Below are 23,261 nucleotides of genomic sequence, written 5' to 3' on the forward strand. Positions count from 1 at the left end.
GGTGCTTGGCAGGAAGATTTGACAAGCAATAGTCAAAATATGTGGTAAAAAAGAGGTTTTGCACACCTTTCCCAATGGAATCTGTTCAAAAAAACTTGTACGTTATCGGCCAATGGTAATAAGCGCACCCAAAAAAAGAAGAAAATTGCCAATTAGGACCGAGTTTCAGGAAAAAAGCCGTTGATAATGGCTGGCAGGCCACGCCTCTTACCGTTCCCGGGGCGGCGTTTTCGCACAGGAGCGTCTCGTAGTCGATGGCGAAGACGGGCGCGTTGTCGTTGACGTCCAGCACGGTGACCACGGCCAAGCCTTTGCCGATTTGGTTCGGGTCCTCTGAAAGGAAATCGAAAGGGGTGTGGTCAAATATTAATTGAGACTTTTTTTGTTTTGATTTAAATAAGCAACGGGCGGGAAAAAAAGGTCAATCCTCTAAAACGGGGGTGTCAAACTAGGGTTGGTTCGCAGGCCGCTTTAACGTCAACTCGATTTCACGTGGGCCGGACCATTTTAGATATAATATTTTGATTTTTTTTAAATAAATGGATTAAAAGAACTGGATTAAAAGCCCTGAATATTCAGTTTTTTGTAGATCTAAAACAATGTTTATTTGAGCTTTATATATATATATATATATTTAGATTTTACAAAATGATTTTTGAACTAAAACACACAAAAGAAAATTGATTAAAAAATGACAATTATTGATTTAAAAGGGGGAAAATCAGGAAATGGAATAAACATCTCTACTCTTCATTTGAATTTGATCCTAAAACAGAAAGTCGCCACTCATGATTGACTTTCCCGGGCCACACAAAATGATGCGGTGGGCCAGATTTGGCCCCCGGGCCGCCACTTTGACACATGTGCTCTAAAAGAAGACCTTGATTTTTTTTTCTTCAATTCTGTGAAACCAGACAAAATTGGAACTCTAGAATGAAAATTAAATGGGATACAAGATTTTGTTTGGTTTTTTGGGGGGTGGTCAATTCTCTGAAATGAGCCAAATTACAATCCAACTATTTTTAAAATAAACTATCGGCAAAAAAATTCAATTCAATGAGACAGAAATTGGAGTCTACATTTAGCTTTGGTTCAAATAAGACATTCTGTGAAATCAAGACGATTTGGGGTGCTTGACTTCATCAACGGAGGCTAAAAAGTGTTCCATTGGACAAAAGGAGACCAAAAATTGGCATCTGGCTTTTGTTTTCGGTTTAAATGACAAGCAAAGGAAAAAATGGCGCCGCTCCTAAACCGGATAAGCGGCGCAAACGTGCGACGGACAGACGGACGGCGGGCGGGCGACTTCCTGCACGCGCGCCAAGGCCTTAAACGTCGGCGGCCGGGCGCGCCAGACGCTAACACGTGTTGGCGGGGCCGGCGAGCTGGCCCGAGATGACGCGCTGACATTCAGACGGCGGCGGAAAAAGGACGCGCGGCGGCGCCCCCCGGGCGCAACGCGGGTGAGGGAGGGAGAGCGGCGTCCAGATGCCGCAAACGGCGTCCGAGCGGCACAATTTGTCACGGAGACAAACGGGCTTCCTAAATTTGCCAATGACTAAAAACCAGGCGCTGCTTCATCTCGCTCACGTCATGACGACGAGAATCAATTGATTATCAAATTCGTTTTGATAGCCCACTCATTCTTTACAGTCATTTTTCCTGGAGGAATGAACTCCATTTTTCTATTTGGAGGGCCTCCTATGAATAAATATTATTCTCTTTTCATTCATATGACCACCTTATCTATGTTGACTACTTCTTTATTGATTGATTATTTTTGCACTTCATGGTGAAGCTTTAAATCTCATTATTCTTGGCAATAAAGGCATTCAATTCAATTATTACTGTAGTTTTTATTTATTTTTTAATTAAACTATAGCCCAAAACATTTGATATTCTATGTTGAGTACTAATTTATTGATTATCTATTTTTGCATTTCGTGGTGAAGCTTTAAATCTCATTATACTTGTATAATGACAATAAAGGCATTGAAGTCAATTATTAGTTTTTATTTATTTTTTATTGGATTCAATTCAATTATTATGGTGGTTTTTAATATTTGATTGAAATTGATTAACAAATAAACATTAGATATTTTATCTTGATTTTTTTTTTTTTTTACAATCCTAAATATTTTGTCATGGCCTCGAGTACCACATTTTTGTTAAGATAGTAAAAAAATATCCCAAATGTCTCCGGTGAAGCAAACACGGACGTCAAGATAAAAATGGCTGACGGGTGACGTGCCCGCTCGTGTCCTCGGGCCGAGTACAAACCCAAAGTACCGTATTAAAATATATATATATATTTTGGAGAGGGTAAGGGGGGGACGAGGGAGGAAAACTAAAAAAACTCAAAAGATGCACGCATCTCTCCCCCACGCTGAGTCAGCGCGTCCCCCCCGCGGCTGAGGTCAGAATGTCCATCCTCACGCGTGAATTAATATTCAGTGACATGGGCTAGCAACTCCAGCGCCGCCAAATCTTTATGGAGTTCCGCCGCCGTGCCGTATTTGCGTGCCCCCAAAGCGCTCAATTAGGACTCCCGTTCTTGTTTATAGCCTTATAAAGAGGCCAGACGCCAAAAAGATCGAGGGGGAGGGGCAGCCAGCACAAAGCTACCGTATCAAATCAAAATTCACATTGTGCTGGCCCCAAATTACCGTCATTTCTGCCATATTAGCCGCCCCCACGTATAAGCCGCACCCTTAAAATTGCCTTAAAAAGGTTGAATTTTGCAATTTTTCTCGTATAAGACGCCCCCTGATTCAGAATTTTCACCTCTATACAGTGGTACCTCGTCATACGACCGCTCGTCATACATAATTCTCGTCTTACGAGGGAAATTTCGATCGAATAATTCGCCCGTCATGCGATGAAAATTTTGTGATGCGACCAAGCCAGGTCTTTTTTGCCGCATCTCTTTCGTGTATAACAATATTTACGAGCACGGAACGATTAATTCAGACGAGTTTCTCATAGGACCAGGAAACGCACAACGCGCGGGCAAAAAGAGGGCTTTCTGGGTAATGAAGTATACTCGTGCACACAACACCCATAGGCAATGGCAACCTTTCTTTGGTCGCCCGGACCATTGCTTCTTTGGCCATCTTTCCGCCATTGCTGGCATCGAACGAAACCCTCGTTGGGCCCGGACATTCGGACATTTGGACATTCATTGGGTGTACTCACGGCTCTCGATTCCCAAGATGGTGAGGTTGTGCACGGAATTGGCCTCGCGGTCCAAAGGTTTGGCGGTGCTGATCACTCCGCTTAGCGCGTCCACGTTGAAGAAGCGTTCCATGTCCGTGTTGCGGTCGATGGAGTACCTGCACAGGCAAAAAGCACGCTTAGTCTTTTTCCTACTCCTACGGCTTGCAAATACAGTGGATTAAAATTCATTAACGAGACAAAGTACGTGAACGCCAAGCGACCACGAACGCACGGGGAAAGAATTAGTCGCAATTTAAATATAAGGCATGCTGGGAACTCAGGGTCACGTTCAGCGACGATAACCCGGTTCGTCGTCTTATTAATATTAATGAACGCGTTAATAATAAACAGCATTGACTAAATGTGGTGTTGAAAGTTAAAACAAACAGTTGATGAAAATGAATATTTAATGAGGGGGGTGATAACACATAGCGACTATCATTGCATTGGGAAAGGATTAGCCGCAAAGAAAAGGAAAAGTCGATTTTTGCAAGGTATGATGGGAAATGTTCGCTTCCATTTCAGTGGCGAGTAATGCCTTCAAAACAATTGGGAAATAGCAACTACTAGCAAATAACAACTGGCATGTTATGATTGCAGTTTGGTGTCAATTCATCCTGACATTAAATTTCCGCTTCCATTTCAGCAGTGAGTAATGCGTTCAAAACAATTTGAAATAGCAACTGCCACGTAACGTTTGTTACCCTCAACGCAGTTACTTTTGAAAAGCACTCAAATAGAAAATGACGAGGAAGCCAAGAACCCCAAAAAATGTGGGTAACGGCAACTTGGCCCTTTTTGATTAGTCCGGAGAAAATGACAACTTCAATTAGCATCCCAGCAAAGGGTTTTTACGGCAAAGTAATTGGACTCCGAGGGCTCCATTCGTTCTACAATCCTTTTAATTTGGACTCAAATCCCATCGCCGGCGCCGATCGTCACCAAGAAAGAAAAACGCGAGTTGGCCACGCTGCGCTAATTCGATTTTCCCACCAATCGTGACGGCGCGACTGCATTATTCATTTGATGAATTGAAAAAGCGGAAAAAGCGGGCGGGGCCCCGAACAGATTGGCCAGCCAAAAGGTCACCGTGTTGAGCCTCGACCCGACGGAAGGGAACGGATGGCCTTCTTTCTGCTTTGGAGACCGACTGAGCGGCGTTGGGCTTTAGCGGATGGCGCCGCGGCGTTACGTGACAGCGCAAAGCGCCATCTGGCAGGGCTCGGGACAGCCGCACAAGGGACTTTGGGGGGCGTTAAGAACTCTGTTTGCTCGGGAGCAACAAGGGGGAGGGGTTACGCTGGCCGCCGTGCCGTTGCCATTGCGCCGAGCCCGCTCGAGTAGCGCCGTTTTTTTTAGTTGTCACGCAAGACTTTTGGGCCAAAAAAAGGGGGCAGGTCTTAAATTGTGTTACTGGTTTTGGTGGATTTTGTACGGGAGAGGTTTGGGGTCAATGAAAAAAAAAAAAAGGTGGTCAAGATTGTGACTTAGAATTGAAATCGGCATATTGACTGCTGATTTTTAAGTGGGAATTGAAAGTCAGTCTTTGGAATTCGGGGATTCAAATCCCAGTTGTGAGTGAGACAAAGCCCTCTGATTTTAAAGACGGGAATTCAAGTGGGAATTCTGACAATAAAGACAGCTCTGATTTTCAAGTCACGATTCTGAGATTCAAATCTGAACGTGTGTGGTCGATTGGTCGCCGGTCTTTTGGTCGCCGTCTTTTGGTCGCCGTCTTTTGGTCGCCGTCTTTTGGTCGCCGTCTTTTGGTCGCCGTCTTTTGGTCGCCGGTCTTTTGGTGGCGGTCTTTTGGTCGCCCCGACCGCGACAACGGGCGACCAAAAGACCGGCGACCAAAAGACCGGCGACCAAAAGACCGGCGACCAAAAGACCGGCGACCAAAAGACCGACGAGCAAAACACCGGCGACAAAACAAGGTAAAACAACACGGTCTACGCATGAATAAAAGAAAACAATGGCCATGAGCAGTTTCACTGAGCCGACATGTGATTGTATAAGAGTTTGTATGTACATGCGTTGTCCCTTTAAGAAGCAACGTCCGTCAGTCGGTCTTAACAAGTTCTCCAACAAAAAACAATAAAAGTACGGGAAATTTGGAGCTTTTCTTTAGCCTAATAATGACTAGGGCATTAAGTAGGACTAAATAGTCATTCGCAGTTTGTATTTAGGGAATTTGAGCAACCATTTAAATGGTAATTATCACTTACCTACCGGGCGACCAAAAGACCGGCGACCAATTGACCGTGTACCAAATCTGAATTGTGACTTTAATAACTAAACCTTGACCACTTCTTTTTTAATCAATTGAACAATTGCTGTCAAATCCAATTCTAACCTGATGCCGTTGTTGGAGGTGTCCGGGTCGTGCGCCGACACCCTCCCGATGGAGGTGCCCACCCGGGCGTCCTCGGAGACGGACATCCGGCTGAGCGGGGCGGCGAAGACGGGCGCCTCGTCCACGTCCTCCACCGTCACCTTCATTGAGGTGGTGTCGCTGAAGGGGCCCAAATTCAGGAAGTTGGTGTCGATGTTCCTGTTGGTGGCCTCCACGCGCAGCGAGAAGCTGCTCTTGCTTTCAAAGTCCAGCGGCTGCCCAGAAGGAGAAAGCGTTAGCGTCTCTTGCCGTTAGCCTACGCTAACGCTGCGCCATGTTTCAAACAGAACTTTAGCTCTAATGTGGGCTGACAAAGGCCCTACCTTGAGAAGGACGAGCACTCCCTCCTGCGTGTTCTCGTCGGTGGTGATGTTGAAGACGCCGGGACCGTCGCCGTCCACGATGCGGTAGTCCATTTCGCTGTTGGGGCCCACGTCGGCGTCCGTGGCCTTGATTCGGCCCACCACCGACAGCACGGGAAGCGACTCCAGGACGGTGTACTGGTTAACCTCTGGGGGGTCGAAAAGGACAGATTAGATGACATTGCGGACAATTCCACTCTGGAATTTGGCTTTAAAAACAACAAGTGTCCTCTTTCGCTGACATTGACGATGGCGGGCGGGCGACCAGTCGTGCGGCCTCTTTTCGTCCTTCTGAATTTTAAAACTGAACAACTTTGTAACCGGACGTTTGGTCGCCCGGACGTTTGGTCGCCCGGACGTTTGGTCGCCCGGGTGAATATAATTTTGAGAGCTGGTTTCAACAGTAAACTCTCTGTCATGTTGTCAAACGTCCGGCGACCAAACGTCCGGCGACTAAACGTCCGGTGACCAAACGTCCGGGCGACCAAACGTCCGGGCGACCAAACGTCCGGGCGACCAAACGTCCGGGCGACCAAACGTCCGGCGACCAAATGTCCGAGTACCGAACAACTTGGTGACCAGTCAACGTTCCAATTCATTTCCTTACAAATGGATTGGACGTCTAGCTCAGTCTACAGCCGCCAACCGCTCTTAAATGTGTCTCACGCTAGAAGACGTCCAATCCTTTAAATGTCAATTGGATTGGACGCAATCTTCAGGTCTGATCAAGTTTTGGTCTGAGGTCGTGAGCAACGGGATCTTTCGAGTCCCTTAATGGAGGTTCACCTCCATTGTGTTCTTTTGACCCCCTCCGACCTGAGCGTCCTTTCCACCAGATTCTATTGGTCCGTGGCGTCCCTTGGCTCTTTTGTGTGGCCCTCCCGCACGGAAAGTGGTCTGGCCAGGAGAAAGGGGGGAACGCTAATCATAATCTCCCCCGATCGGCGTGACGGAGCTCATTACGAGACCTTTCTGCGTCGGTGACGGCGTCCCCCGTCCGCCGAGCGTCTAAATGCTAATCTGCCCCACATTGTTTGCCGCCATGTAATCTGTATAATGGCTTTTTAATTTGCCGTGGAATAGCGCTGGTCTAAAAGGCGAGCCGAGCGGAGAGGGACAAAAAAAAAATCCAATTTGCGCCGCCATCTTTTTTTTTTTTTTTTTTTATACCTTGACCCCCGCCGAGCGACCGGTCCGGGTCGCCTGTGAGGTCCGCTCGTGGAGTGCCACGCTCGCTAATGGCCTATCATCTGAGAAGACTGACCCACGGAGGTTAACCCCACCCCCCCAAAAAGGGTCATGACAGCAGTTTCACAGATGGACATGAAATTGGGCAGGCACGGCTATCAAAGTCAGCGACCTATCCCTGAAACGATTGTCGCACCGATAGCATTTTTGGGCTGCGGGGTTATCGCCCAATGCCGACCACTTTTTGTTTTTTGAAAAAAATGTTTGTAGTTTTTGGTATTAGCACTAAATTAGCGCAATAATTGCTATCTAGGCTTGCTCAGACACATTTTAACGATGTTTGTTTTGATAAATATTGAGATTTTTAATGCTTTCAAAGGGCAAAATGCTGTTTATTTTTGCGCAATTTGCTATCAAGCATGATTTATAGGAGTATAAATCCACAGTCAGTGCCATTATAAAATATTCGTACATGAACTCGGCTCATATGCTAATTGATAAAGCTAACTAGCCTTTTCCAGTTTGAACGTTGGTTAAAACTTTAAATTCCCCCTGCTAGTACTCTTTCAAATGTACAATATTTTAAGATAAATGCATTTACCACAATAAAAACTCTCCCAGACGGCACTTTTTTCCCTTCTTCTGCTTCAACGGCGGCCATCTTGGGAAGGGCAACAAGTGCCGCTTCTTTAAAAGTACCATTGCAATCGGCGGCCATCTTGGGAAAGGCAACAAGCGCCGCTTCTTTAAAAGTACCATTGCAATCGGCGGCCATCTTGGGAAGGGCAACAAGCGCCGCTTCTTTAAAAGTACCATTGCACTCGGCGGCCATCTTGGGAAGGGTGACTGCCGGTTTCAAATGGAAACTAAATCCCGAAGAGTAAATATTTGCCAGTATGGCCCCATTATTTCCCAGCACTGCGGATACCGACGGCTTCCTTTTAACGGCGCGACGGGAACTCCGTTCGATACCCGCCACCCGACGGGGAGTCTGAATTTTACGGAAGTTCCCCGAGCGCTATCTGGGGTCGAAGCCGCATCGACGTCTGGTCGCTGAACTTTAGCCGCCCTCGCGCCAGGAGGCGGCAAATTGACTGAGCTAGTGGGCGGCGGCCTCGGCAGCCGGCGGTGGCCAACTGATTGCGCTTTGGATTATCGCGCGGAGCCTCAGACACCTTTCAATCCCTAAACTGAGCCGGGAAGCCATTAGCGCAGCGGGAAATGAGCCCGGCACAACAAGGAAAGGCCGTCGGATGGATGCCGGCTCTCCCACGCCCAAGCTTTCTACGCTTTTGATGGGAAACAAAGTGAAGATTAACACACCTAGAAGATAGAATTTTTTTTTTCAACCCTTTCAAGCTGTTTTTTAACTCATTGGCCGACTGACGCGCCCGAAATTAAGGTTTGCTCATTTGAAAAACGACCATTCGACCGTACCAGACCTTCCAGTTACTATAAATTGGACGCCTGAAAAAAATGTCTTGCGCATAACCAGTATATTGCTGATTTTATTCATTTTGATTTGAAGGATTTAGCTTTTATTGTCTTTGTATTCATTCCCTTACAAACTACGCAAGGCTTGCAGCCATTTTTTTTTTGTCATCCAATCCTTATCTCCAATTCATTCTGTTTTATGGAGACGACGACGGCGCGGCGAGTTTGAAATGGCCCGACGCCAGCGAGGAAAAGGGACAAAAAGGCCGGTATCGATAAATCAGACAATGTACTTGACAAAGCCAAATGTAGGTTTGGCCAGCCAAATGTACTTCAAAGTATCTGAGACAAAAGTAGCAATTATGCAAAGTGGCCGTTTCAAGTGTCAGAAGTGCTTTCCAGCGACTTTTTCGCCACTCGCTCTATCTAAAGTGCACTTTATCACTTTATTTATTGCGTATTAGTCACATTGAGAGATCATTTCGATGGGGGGTAAAAAAAAAAAAAAAGTACGCTTTCACTCTTTTGATGCTTTTACGACAAGAGAAATCCACTTTTCACCGATACGATCATGTGACAAAAAACGCCCACTCGGATGTATTTTGAGGAAATGGGCGGAAACCCGTCGATTGGCGTCGGCGTAACTCACTGTGAGGGAAGCGCGGCGGGTTGTCGTTGACGTCGGTCAGCGTGACGGTGACCGACGTGGTTCCCGATAGCCCGCCCATCTGGCCCACCATGTCCTTGGCCTGGATGACCAGGACGTACTGGTCTCGGGTTTCGCGGTCCATGTTGGGCAGAGCCGTCCTGATGACACCTGGAGGAGAACGAGAAGTTTAATAAACAGTTTCCAATTGGCCCAAAATGGCCTCCATCTCCATCCAAACCATCCCATCCAATCAAGGCCTTTATTTTGAACGTTATCTCCGCGGCGACGCCCCGATAAAACGGCAAAGGGTGTTTTAAAATGCGGAGAAAGTGCCGTCATCCTTCAAAAGCCGTGGCTGTTTCTTGCAAAGTTAATGACTTCATTAAAGGACGCTTATTAAAGATGGTCGGAGATTACTTTGTCATTTTGCAGCCGTCCGGCGGTTTGACGGAGCCGATCAAAAGGCGTATCGATGGGAATCTCCAAGCGCGCAAAGGCCGAGGAAAGAAAACACTGCGCGTTAAATGCCCGCTGTCAAATTTGCAATTAACGCCGCCGGCCTTTGTCTTTTGTTTTGCTTTCTTTTTTCAAACACCGTCAATAATGTTTTGCCTGATTGATGGATTGAAGAAGTGATTTCGCTCAAATAAATCATTACCTTTACTTCAAATTATTGAGACATTTTCTGGTTGGCGAACGAGCAATAATACGACAATTTGATGTCAAGTGGGGGCCGCAAAATATTATACAGCGGTCTGAAATTGGCCCCTGGGCCGCAGGTTTGAGAGATAAATGCAATAATAATAATTTGAGGGTGGGTGGGATCCTAATTCATGCATAAAAGGGTTAACAAATCAACAAATTAGGTTAAAATGTCTATCATAATGGGATAAAAATGGAAAAAAATTGGTACATCTTGGTTCAAAACAGCAGTTTTTAGCAAAACGAAGCTCTAACTGCAAACAAATTTCCTAAAATGAAATAAAAGGCTTCGTGCAAAAGGCTAAAAAAAAAAAAATTCAACAATATGCTACCTCGCTATGAATAACATTACAAGCTCATTACTTCCAATGTGGTGGAAAGACAGGGCAGATTTGGGTATGACCGAGCAGGGCTTTTTAAAAAAATAAATAAATCATGTTATGAACAAATCAGAGATGGAACAATGGACATTTCATAGCAAGTGTGAAGGCTGAATTCGTCAAGAAAAAGAGGCCAATTTGCAGTACAATAAAGTCAAATTTGGCCTGCGCTCGTTTAGGACATTTGGAGTAGGCTTTTAAGTTCTTTTCTCACAGCGCCTCGGAATGTCTTTTGTTGTCAAGATTCTGACTAGAGGGGTGGGGGGGCGATGGGGGACCCTCATTCCCTGCATTGCGGTGGCTGTCATGTCACCACTTCATGAATTAAAACTACATTCATCAAAAAATGACACTGTGGCTTTATGCATAAGCAAGAAGTAGAACAAGAAGCCTAATATGATGCCAAGCGTTGATTTTTTTTTTGCTGCGGCTAACGAGGACGGGGTTTCCGCTCGCTTCTGTTCTTTATATTTGATTTGTCCAACTGCTTTTCGGGATTATTTCATCACAGGGGAGCCATTTTTTTCTCAAAAAAAACGTTATGTTTCAGTGTCCTGGATGACGATAGACGCTGTGACATTTTTTATAGCGGGGAGAGAATGCAATTCGTCGCGGTTTTGAGATTTCATTATTTGCAATAATAATAGCAAACTTCATTAGCATTTTCAATAATAATGTACAGCTAATAGCAAACTTCATTAGCTGCCATTGACGTCCAATTCGTATTCATTGGGAAAGGCTAGCGGGGTTAAATAAGAGCCTTTAGTATCGCAATTAATCAAAGTATTATACAACGTGCGATTAAAAGCCAAAGTTAAGTACTTATTAGCATTACTACAAATATATAACACGTGACGTGATTGACGTCCAATAAAATGAAAGCACTATTACGCTTAATGGCGCGATGAATCCCGACAAATGACATCATGCGTGTAATGGAATGCCATTATTTTTTCACTTGTTGTCTGCCACTGAAAATGACAATGTCCAATCCGTGTTAGCGGAGAGCAGAGGCATAAATGTCTTTACAGCCAATGAGAGGTGGTGAAATTTCCACGAAGAAGAAAGACGCTATCTTCACATGATACCAATGTGCACTGTAAAAAGTTAACCAGGAAGTCATCCATTTTTGGTTTTCGCAGCACTTTCCTTCCAGAAAATACCCTCAAAGGAGCCCGTTTGGGAACAGGTGTACTCGACAGACGCCATTTTGACTACACCGTAAAACGCAGGTGTCACATTTTCATGGCCATCCTGGGGATTTTACCCCTAAAAAACAGGCTGCTGCTTGAAATAAAACTTCACATGGCTCCCCAAATTCTTTTTTTTTTAATTGCACAACTACATATTGGTAAATAAATAAATCTGTGGGTGGTTCATCCATCAAAACAATGCGTCTACTTTTTGAATATCATGGATTTTGATGCATCTAATGAAGTGACCATTGTGGAAAAATGGCTCAGCCGTTTTTTTTGTTTGTTTTTTATCTCCCTTTCTGGAGGACAATCACTTGCTTTATTAACTTGTCAAGCTCGCGTGAACGCACCCCCGCACCCCCACGATTTAACGCACGTCCAGATAGCGCCGCTGGGTCCTCGCCAACATCCGATCCGCCGAAGCTCGGCGAGCAGGGATTTTTCTTCTATTTACCGTAAAATACCAAACGAAAGCGCAAGTCCGTTGTCTATCAAGGGGGGGAGGCATCCTGCCCGGACTTTTACGGCGCCCCACGAGTTTCTTAACCAGTGTTTTAGTAACCGAGGGGAACATTGGGATGCGTTGACCTTATCTCCATGGAGACGACTTGCGAGAGAATTGCCACGATACTTTTGGCATTCACCATTAGGCTCAGTGTAGCTAAGCTACCGTATTTTCACGACTATATGGCGCATCGTATTTTTAGCCGCAGTGTCAGTAACGAGTGCTATTTCTGTATTTTACTTTATTGACAAAAGAACTACTACATATCCCAGCAGTCACTGCGCAGTACTTTGTCTACGGGAAAATAGTAGAGTCAGTCGGTGTACCCTATCAACTGATTTATTTGATTTGATCGTGATAACAATTTTAGTATTGGTCCATATATAAAGCGCGCTGGATTATAAGGCGCTCTGTCTATTTTGGAGAAAATTTAAGACTCTTCTGTGCGCCTTATAGTCGTGAAAATACGGTAAGGTAACGTTTTCCAATGTCGGTTTATTTTCCTATTTTGTAGTTGTGCTGTGTCTTCACGACGAATAAACATTTGTGAAAGGAACTCGAGTCTCGTATGAGATCAATGGGCCAAAATCACAGCGGGAAAAAATTGCCGACCTCCTTTTAAATATTTTTTAACCGTGCGATGAATGGACTTGTCGCATTTGGCCCCAGGCTTTGGAGGCAACTTTGCCGCATCCCCGGATCGCTTTCCCCCAGCGAGGCTGCCATTTTTATTTATTTTTTAATCCCAAATGAAATCTCCAAGGTGACCATGGGAAGCGCTACTTAATCCCGAATAGCTTCCGAGCCATGCATAATGCGGGGCCACGCCTAAAGCGCTTTTATTTTCTAATTTATATTGATCGATTGCCTGTAGTTTGACTTGAAGGTGAAGCCGCGGAAAGGTGTCGACAACACGGCCCTTTTTTTTTTTTTTTTTTTTTCAATTGACGGCGGCCTCCAGGGAGGTCCGGGTGAAACGCGCGACTCGCCACCCCCGGTCCTCGGGCCGTAATTATCCGCACGCATTAAGGCCTCTCAAGATGCACGCGTGCAAAGTCAGGAATAACGAGAGCGGAATCGAGTTAGCGCCAAACGCCGGGCGCCTTAATTACATTCTGAAGGGTATTTAAAGCGGTGGCGGCGACGACGGCGAGGAAAATCCGCCTGGCGACGGCTGACGGAAGGCGGGCGGCTTTGTCCGGGCTCGGCGGAAGATCTCATTAAAAGCCGGCGGCTCAAACCTAAGAAAAGGCCAGGTCCGATGGCAGCCGGCCCGGCCCGGCCCGCCGCCCTCTCGCCTCCCGGGTGAAAATGTCAAAAAGGAGAGCTCTGACGGACGAGACGTCGGCATTTCCGTTCGGGAACGTTACGGCCCGAGGCGCCTCGTAAATCTCCCGGCCTCCTGCTGTTGGCTATTACGGTGGCTTGCGGGTGCAATTATTTCCCTCCCGTGACAAATAACGCGCGCGAGGGTGACTAAGGCATCCTGCCAAGGAGTGCGTTGACAAAGAATAACGTCGGAGGAAAAAGTCGCCTTTGTACGTGCATTTTACGTTGCTTAGACGTCCGGTCCGTTTTCGATGAGGCGGGGAAAGAACTCCGGATTCTTGTGCGAGCCATATTCAATATTTTCACCGTCTGTAGCGCAGCAAAAATGAGTTTCCACGTTGCTAATGCAGATGGAAATCGTCCACTTTGTCAGTATAAAATATTTCTTGATATACATTTGGATTGTGTGTTTATCTAAGATGTTAATTCCATGTTTGGCATGTGCTAAAAAGCTAATGTTAGCAAGAAGAAATGCCTGGCAAGCTAATGAATCGTTTCAGACAATAGATGTACTTTTATGTTCTCTGTCATAGTAAATAGTTCCGAATCATGCTAAGATTAGCACGTGCCTATGAAACGCTAACATTAGTAAAAAATGTCCACCCTCTCTGCAAGCTAGCATATTTAGCTGTATTAGCGTGTGCGACATAGCTACTGACGTGTCCATGAAACGCTAACATTAGCTTAAAAAAGTCAACCCTCTCTGCAAGCTAGCATATTTAGCTGTATTAGCGTGTGCCACATAGCTATTGACGTGCCCATGAAGTGCTAACATTAGCTAAAAAAAAATGTCCACCCTGTCATTGCCCACCCTATCGGCAAGATAGCATATTTAGTTGTGTTAGCGTGTGCGACGTAGATACTGACGTGCCCATGAAACGCTAACATTAGCTAAAAAAAAGTTCACCCAGTAATTGCCCACCCTATTGGCAAGATAGCATATTTAGCTGTATTAGCGTGTGCGATATAGCAACTGATGTGCCCATGAAACGCTAACATTAGCAAAAAAAATGTCCACCCTCTCTGCAAGCTAGTATATTTAGCTGTATTAGCGTGTGCGACGTAGCTACCGAGTGTTACGTTGTTGTTTTTGGGCTAGTAAGCGGTCTTGGTGAGAGAAAAAGGAGAAGATTCTCCCACTTTAGTAGCTCATGGCCCGTTTACGGCGCCGAAAGGCTCCGGCCAGGCTGGAATGTCACCTGGCAGGAAACGCCGCCGGTCTGTTTTAGCGTTGCGGGCATCTATCGTGCATAAAAGTGGGGCTGCCCGAGGCACCTCCCCAATCTCATCGTGCCTTCTTCACATTTAAGAGCTCGTCACCTTCATGGGCGCCTCTGGCGAGGATGCCCGCCGAGGCCGCCGACTCCTGTGAAGTCTCAACTTTTATTTCCTCCTCCTGAGACAAATGTCAAGTATTCGGGTTTAGCGGTGGGGGCGTACGGGGGGGAGGGACGGGGAGGAATGCGCTCTTGCCACCTGTCTACCGCCAGTGGCGCGGCGACAGCCAGATAAATGCGCAACAACAACGCGGCCGGTTAGCGCCGGGGGCGGCCGGTGGAAGCGCGGGGGGATTTTAATCATCTCCTCTCCCCGGGAATGACACTGCCGCCGCACGGGGTAACAAAGATAGAGAGCGAAGGAAGAACGGGGGGCGCGCGAGGTGGGGGGATTCGGATGGCACCCGGCAGACAAACAACAAGCTCGCCAATGTCGGCGAGTGGATTAGCGACGACGCTAGGTGACGACCACGCGAGCCGGCGGGCGACGTCGACTCTTATCGTGCGGATTGGTGACACGGGCGGAGATTTACTTAATTAGTCGGCGACTGGCGGCGTTTGGATGGCTAGCGCCGTCCGTGAATTCGATTCGGAGTGGGCTACGGAATGAAAGCGCCGCTCGATTCGGGTCATTTTTTTGAGGTGTTTGCTCGCGGCTAACGCGTTGCAAATCCCCAACGTAACAGATACGGTCGCAGTTTTTTCCGCGTGGATTCGGAAAACGACATGCTCGCTAATGATGTACGTTAATCTCTGCCCCAGAGTGCAGAAAAAAACGAGTGGTGTCCTAATAAAGACCACCATGACCAAGAAAACACCAAGACTTATTGAAGTCGAGATGTAGCATCCAAGACCAAGACAAGCTAAAAGCAAGACTGTCAAAATTCATTTTGAAAATGGAGGTGCTAATTGTTTACGAAAGTGGCGAAATGTTCCTATCACATGGGATCAATTTAGCATTTAGCTTTTAGCATTTAGTATTCTTCCTTCAAATCGCATCGAAGTTCTGACGCCCAATAAAAGAACACCATTTTTTTTACCAGTCGAGACCCTAACTTTTAGAACATGGTCTCGGGTTTTCCTATTTTGAATGATGAGTATAGCGTATCCCTTTTATAGCGCCCCCACTATTTCCAATCATAAACGACATTGACCCACCGACGGCCCGGAAGAGAAAATTCCGCCTACTCGACGACGTCGCGCACCCAAGTCGACGTCGCGGTCGAGAAATGCCGAGACCCGTTTCATCTTCGAGCGCAAACACTCGCTTAGCTTCCGGCGCAAAATAGACGAGGAGCGAGGGGGCTTCATTTGTCTGCCGGCCGACTCGTCCTCGCCGCTTTCGCCCCCCTGATCCACGGCGGCCATTATTACCATCCGGCCATTATCCGGCGGCGGCGGGGAAAGGTTTGGCGCTCGTTTGAGTCGGTCGGCGTGCGTGAACGGACTTTTACAGGTGCGCCCGCTTAATTGGCTAGCGAGATAACGGCCGAGGGTGCGAGCAACAAACGCACGGCTTTCGGCAGTTTGCTCATTAAATACCAAAGGATTTGAAAAGATGAGCAATCCGTTGTTAAAATGTTATGTTGGGGGTGTGGCTTTAGTTTTAGTTTGGCGCGACTGTAACCATGTAAAAGCGGGGTGACGGAGGCGGAAAATGTGACAATTGTCGATTTTTCAGCGCGAGGACGGATGGCTATTTTTTTGCGGGGGGGGCGGCGAGAGCACCTGATTGGTTGTGTCCTTCCTACTTTGATCCTGACTTGAGCTAAGCGGAGGAAAATGGATCGAAACACAATTTAATCAACAAGCTCTTAATATCAGCCCAGTTTTTGATTGACAGCCGGATTCCCAGATCTGAAAATGTCCAACGTGGCAAACTTCCTGTACATTTTTCACCCGCGGCTACTTTTTCGCGCCTGGATTTGCGATAGACGCGCCTCGAAAATTTCATTTGGAGCGAGACAAACGGCGCAGAGGTTTCAATTTGGCTTCGAGGACTCGCCTGGGATAGGAACGGAAAAGTGGCGTTTTGCAACCAAAATGGCAGACTTCCTTAGTAAAATGTTAAAACGTACCTGTCTTGGGTTCCACAGAGAAGTACGGCTGCCCGTGCACGATGCTGTAGACCACCCTGGCGCTGTTCCCGTACGTGGGGTCGTCGGCGTCCGTGGCCGCCACTTGCACCACCATGGTCCCTGCGGGGAGAGGACGGGTTTTCGTTAGTTACCGCGGCGACGGCACGTCTCGACGAGATCCATAAGGACGTCGTCGTCTCTACTGGACAGCGCCGCCGATTACAAATGGCGATGAAAAAGCTCCCCTGGCACGACGTGGGTAAAACGGCGGTGACGGCAGCGCCTTTGTTGACAAGCTCGAGTGGGACTCCTCGAGGTTTTAACTTTCCATTCTCGTGTTTCCGTTGGCGACCATTCGGAGCCCAAATGCACCGGCCAGATGGAGAGTGCGACCCATCTGTCCGTGTTAACGAGGAGCCGAGCCTTGTTTGTTCGGGGTGTTCCGGCGCCTTTTGGCGGTAGCGGCGGCGGCGCTCAGGCGAAACAATTCCAGGACGCCGCTCGCTAGGTCATACCGCCTGTCATCGTGCCACAAAATTAAGCTTTTGGATGCGAGCTTTTGGAATGCGGATCGAGTTTGTTTGACTCAGACGCTCAAATGTGGGAGATTCAAATCTGCTTGGGGGCTTCCAACAAGGATTGTGTTGTTTTCAGGCCGGGATTTTTGGCCCGTTTGGCTTTCAACTTGGTGGAGAGTTACAAAATTGGCTTTGAAAATATGCACAACAATTCAAATGAGGGCAAAAAATGTGTTTTTCACCAGGCCAAGTACCAAAACAGGGTTTCCAAAGGTGTGTCAAACAAGGGGACGGTTCCGAGTTCAGGGTATACAAATAAAGCTCCAAAACGCGGGTATACTTCTTTAAATCAGGGAGACAATCCGTGGTTTTAAACAAGGCTCTTAAGGGATCCTAGTTTAGAATTGTGTAGTGTTTGTAGCCTGCATTCGAGTGGCAAAATTCAACCAATAACCATGTTTTTGGAATTTGTGCAATTTTCAGGGACGTTTCGTGCGCCGCTCTTTCATGTCAGTTGTGCCCATTGAGTGAAATAACCTTGAAAAGCATGAAAAAAAAGAAAAAAAAAAGAAGACCCATCATTTTCCAGCTGCTTTTCCGCAAGAGGGCGGCCCGATATTTCACTTTAACGACGCGGCGATCCGAGCGCGCGTTTATGTGACGGCGGCCGGCGGGAAAAAAAAACGCCGCCTTTCGGGAAGGCGAAAAAAAATGGCCTCTCTGACGTCAGCCGTGTTTTACGGGCTTTTACGGAATGAAATGATCACGGAAATTGAAGATTAGAGTCCTCCGTGCGCCTCGTAAAGCGGAATTAACAGGCTTTGCCACCCTCCCCGGGACGTGCGACGGGTGGGCGGGGCAAGAAGGACACCTGGATTATATCATCGCCTCTTAGTCATGACACTTTATATTACGGGCGCTTGAAAGCGGCAAGGTCAAAGGAGGAGTCGGGTGTAAATCTCGGGCGCGGCCGCCAGCCTAAGCTAGCGGCTAGGCTAGATTTTGCGCTCCGAGGGACCACCTTGGCCGAACCCTGACGGCGATTGACCCACCGATTGGCCATCAAATAAACGGAAAATATTTCAGATGTTATTCATTGACTTGTCTTGTAAAATTAAAAAGGGCTTCCTCATTTTTTGCCATTAAATAACAAGGCGGCGCGGTGGAAAGTGGTTTGCGGGTGGGGCTCACAGGTCTGGGGTCCTGGGTTCGAACCCAGCTCGCTCGTCACTCTGTGGAGTTTGCGTGTTCTCCCTGGGATCGTGTGGGTTTTTTCCAGGTACTCCGGTTTTGCTCCAACATCCCAAAAAACATGCTAGGCTAATTGTACGCTGTCCATGGTGCTAGGTGGTTTGTCTTATTGTGCCCAGAAAATGAACGAATGAATTGGGCAATTGGGCCGGAGGACGCCGCGAGGCACGGGTGGCGTCCCCCACGTCGCGACGCATTTGTCTCCACCGGACGTGGCGGTCGCCGTAAACGCCGACTCGCAAAGAAAGCGCGCCCGCGGCGCTCCCGTCGATTGCGATGTCAGCGTTTTAGCTCATGTAAGGACGGGATGACGTTGTCGTTTTTTTTTCTTCCTGGAATTTGCTAGCGTTTGATTGGACGGCTCCCGAAACGAACAGTACAAAAAAAACAGGATGGTATTTACCCAGCGGGGACATCTCGGGCACTCCGGCAAAGTAGGGTCCGTCCAGGAACTTGGGTTCGTTATCGTTGATGTCCTGGACTTTGACCACGAATTGGGAACGCGGCTCCACCGGGAGGTCGCTGAGCCGGTCCACGGCTTGGGCCGAAAGCGTGTAGTAGGCCTGAGCTTCCCGATCCAGCCGCTTGGTGGCGTGGATGTCGCCCGTGTTCTCGTCGATGGTGAAGATGGAGGCGGCGCCCTCGCCCGACAGCACGTATTTCACCTTGCCGTCGCCTTTGTCCACGTCCGAGTGAAGCTGAAGCGGGAAAGAAGCGGGAAAGAAACGGGAAAAGCGGGAACATGTGAACGGAATGCTTTTCAAACCACGACTTTTACATTGGAGTGCTTTCATGGTGAATTTGGCAGGACATTTTTTTTGTATCGTTTCAATGCAGATTTTTTCACATCTGTCGAGAAGGTGAATTCTGCCATTGGATAACGCCACGTTGGAAAAAAAAAAAGGCCATTCCAGTTTGTCCAGCATAAGTGCTAAATGGATGGCACTTTTCTACCTACGCACCCCAAAATAATGGAAGACTGCGACAGTCGCTTTTATTTGGAAAAACGGAGATGCCTGGAGGAAAAAAAATGGAAAAACCGTCAAAGAACCACTAAAACGTGTTCGGCCGACTTTACATTGAAAGAAAAAATGGACAATGAGCTTCGCAAATACGCCAAAGCGATTCACGTTGCCCCTTTTTTACGCGCGTTTCGACGACGGCGCCAAAATGAACAATAGTCTTCGTTCCAATGACATTCGCCGCCTTTTAATTAGCTTTGTGCGCAGCGATGGGGGGGAAGGAGGCGGCTTCTGTAAACATTTTCTTGGCGTTAGCGGCGGATTATTGTCGAAAGCCCGCGTTCAAGCGACGGGAAAATGTCAACACGTTGTTAAATAAGCGGCCACGCCGCGGGTTTAGAGGCGCCGGTCAATATTAAATTACGGCAAAAGAGCAACACGCCGTTACCACGCCGAAGCTTTCCATTAATGGAATCCGTCAGCGGCGGGAGATGACGCCGATGGGGGCTTGGGGGGGGCGTCGTTGTCGCTACCGTCGCCGCCGCCGAGGGTTTACTCAAAGCAAACATTTCATCTCGCGGGAAGAAGGCCGTAAATGCCGACGTCGGGGCAACCGTGGCGGTGCTAACGCGCACCGTCCCCAGGGTCTCCACTCTCGTCTGCTTAGGCTCTGAGTCATAGCGGCGAGCCGGGGGTGCCGGATTCGGACCGCTGTGAAGGTGCCGAAATTTTCAGACGATGTTGCACAAGCCAAAGAAGACAAAAAAGTCGCAATAAGTTAGTGGAAAATAAAGTTAAGTGTGGCTTATCGTTTGGAAAATACGGTAAAGTGCAGGTCCATTTCTATGTTTCATGCTAAAACTCAAATTAAGATGATGGATAAAATTAGATTTTTTTTTTTTTTTAAACAATCGAATTCAGACAGTTTTCTAATTGAAAAGAAAAAACAAGCAAACTATGAAAAAGAGGTAAGGCTTATTGTTTGGAAAATACGGTAAATTGCAGTTCCATTTCTATGTTTTATGCTAAAACTCAAATTAAGATGATCGATAAAATGAGATTGTTTTTAAATAATTGAATTCAGACATTTTTCAAATTGAAAGAAAATACAGGCAAACTACGAAAAAGAGGTGAGGCTTATTGTTTGGAAAATACGGTAAATTGCGTGTCCACTGTATCAAACTCAAATTAAGATCATAGATATGCAATGTGATTTTTTTTAACAATCTAATTCAAAGATTTTCCTACTTTTAAAATCTAGTATTTCCAGTCTTTTTTTTTTTTTCACTTAAAAAACATTTTTTTTTAATCATCTACAAATGAAGCCTATCCAACGTTATTACTTTCCCAGTTTTGGCAGCAAGAAGTCCCGTTTATTTTTGTATTCAACGTCTCGTCAGGTCTTTTTCCGTCTCTAAGTACGTATTCCTCAAATGAATACTAGCGTTCTCTCAAATGGCCGCGTATGGATTTATTGTCGCGCCCACGCCAAAGAGCGTTCAACGGGCCAATGTGGAATGGTCGCCCGGGACGCCGCATTACAAGACTGCACTTATTGGGAAGAATTGATTTCAAATGAAACACAAAGCGCGAGCAAATGAAAATGGGATGGGTCGCTCTTTACCGTTCTTCCGGCCACTTTTTTGCCTTTTTTTGCGAGCGGTCGCAGGCTCGAAAGCGCCATTAAACCTGGAATGGACGGGTGGGTGTCTTTTTTAATTTCTTTTTCCGCAGAAGGCGGAATGTCAAGGCAAGGTTGCGCCATGGTTGGTCACAACGGAAATGGCAAAAATCCCTTTGAAACAAATCCCATTTGAAATGTCACAACGCTGCCATTATTCTTACTTTATTCTCTCACTTTTTTATGACTTATTAACAAATCAAATTAGAGCAAAGACTCTCGTTTCGCCGTATCGCCTCGTTTGGGGGAATTTGAATCCAGGAGGAAATGTCACAATGGCAGTTTGGGGCCTTCGTTTTTTAATTTAAAAGGCTTTTAAAACATTTTTAAAAAATAATCATACAAATACGCACATTTTTTTTCATTCTACAAACAACAAAAACCTTTGAAACACTTGGCTAACCATTAATGATATATTTTTTTTCTGACCTGTAATTCCATTTCTTTATCCTAAAGCCATATTGATTGATTCTTATTTATGTGCTCACTTATTCATGTTGACTATTTATTTATGTTGCTGGCTAATGATGTTGGCTACCTATTTATTTATTACTTATTGATTGATTTTTTTAATTATTATTTATCACTATTATTGGAATATTTCTTATTTGTGCACTTTATGGTCCAGCCCACGTGAAATCAAGTTGACATTAAAGCGGCCCGCCAACCAACCCAACCGAGTCTGACACCCTTGCTTTAATATATGTGGTCTCTTTATCAAATAAATCAAACTGAACGGTTCAATTCCAAATAGATCGGACGTCTACTAGCGGTGAATGAGTTGGAAATTGGGTTGGGCTTCACCAAACCAAAATGAATTGCAATATTTTTTTGAAGTCGCCGCACAATTGACTTTGGCGGGGGCCATGTTTGAGTTTCCATTTTGTCAATAGACTTTTTATCACATTTGTTTCCCTGTTGCTTTTTGCGCTCCTCGGATGTGCCCACCCCCCATCCATCCATCCGCCGCCCCCCCCACTCGCCCACCGCATCAATGGACCTAATCAAAGTGGCAATCAGGGCAGACTATTGTATTTCTTTCTTTATTTTGCGGCGAATATGCGACCCTCATCACAGAGATGCACATGAATGGGGGGACAGGAATAGGCATCCCTTTCAAATCATCATGGAGGAGGAAAATCAAAGCTCCTTTGTCGCCAAAAAGACCACTCGGATGCAAAAATGTGTGCGTGTGTTTTGTTTTTTTGTTTGTTTGGGTTTTTTTCCCATCGCCCTCGCCCCCCTCGCCCCCCCACTTCTGCCGGGCTGCCGCCGTTTGACGGACGCATCTAAATAAAAATGAACAATGGCGGGCGAAGCGCTTCATATTCTCATTGTCAAGTGTCACGGGCTATGCAATGTTTTTGTTGATTTTTTTTCCTTTCTTTTTGAGCGAGGAGGCGGCGACGCTGCGGGAAAACCCGGGCCATGCGGCAAATTCGGGAGTTCGGGGAGCAATTTGACAAAATGTTCGTCCCGATTGGGGTCGGCGGGTGAGATGGGATGGCGGGGAAGAATTCAGATGCCTTTTCCATAAAGCGGAAAGAGAAAGGGAGGAAAAGTTTAGTGCTAGCAAATCCAGGCTAAGTTTAGCTTTGCAATTTGTGAACGTCCCCAAACGAACGCAACGAGAAGCCATGCATCACCTCAGCGAGAGTCAGAAAGCAGCCAAAAAAAACGGTGAAAAAAGCCCCGATCAGGCGCTAATGCATCTCTAAGAGTGTGATTTGTGAGAAGCCACGTTAACAAATGCGGAAATAAATCAATAAATAAAGCCGATTGTCCATGCAAGGCACAATTGGTATCCGTTTTAGCTTTGGGAAGAAGTAGCGCTATAAATATCCCCCTTCCTTTCCGAAGGGCCAGATATTTCCACCTCTGATTCAGACTCATAAAAGAGTTACAACCTTGCCACACACACAAAAACAGCTTCTATGACTCACACTCACACGGCTGATAGCAAATAATAAGATTTGTTCGAAGGGGCTCGGAGAGGCTCGGAGGGGGTCAAGGTAGCCATTTGACACGTCGTGCTCTTCTATCGTCTGCCAAAATAACAATTTACTAGTCGAGCGTTCTTATTCCACGCCTGAGAACAAAGAAAAATGTGATATGACAGAGCGGGAATTACTTTTGGA

The 23,261-nt window shown here is 46.6% G+C and overlaps 1 protein-coding gene and 1 long non-coding RNA gene across 2 annotated transcripts in view; one reads left to right on the forward strand and one right to left on the reverse strand.

Annotated features, from left to right (window-relative positions):
• The window catches only part of LOC144091706 (uncharacterized), a 131,682-nt gene that overhangs the window by 36,526 nt on the left and 71,895 nt on the right, over positions 1-23,261 (forward strand). The window lies entirely within an intron of this gene.
• The window catches only part of LOC144091879 (cadherin-7), a 63,968-nt gene that overhangs the window by 21,086 nt on the left and 19,621 nt on the right, over positions 1-23,261 (reverse strand). The window contains exons 3-9 of the mRNA XM_077624553.1: positions 18,884-19,178; positions 16,712-16,831; positions 9,245-9,412; positions 5,935-6,122; positions 5,573-5,826; positions 3,196-3,332; positions 212-333 (exon numbers count right to left, since the gene is read on the reverse strand). Of these exons, the coding sequence (XP_077480679.1) occupies positions 212-333; positions 3,196-3,332; positions 5,573-5,826; positions 5,935-6,122; positions 9,245-9,412; positions 16,712-16,831; positions 18,884-19,178 (1,284 nt within the window). The remainder of the gene's footprint in view (positions 1-211; positions 334-3,195; positions 3,333-5,572; positions 5,827-5,934; positions 6,123-9,244; positions 9,413-16,711; positions 16,832-18,883; positions 19,179-23,261) is intronic.

Source organism: Stigmatopora argus, chromosome 17, assembly GCF_051989625.1.
Source record: "Stigmatopora argus isolate UIUO_Sarg chromosome 17, RoL_Sarg_1.0, whole genome shotgun sequence".
NCBI lineage: Eukaryota > Metazoa > Chordata > Actinopteri > Syngnathiformes > Syngnathidae > Stigmatopora > Stigmatopora argus.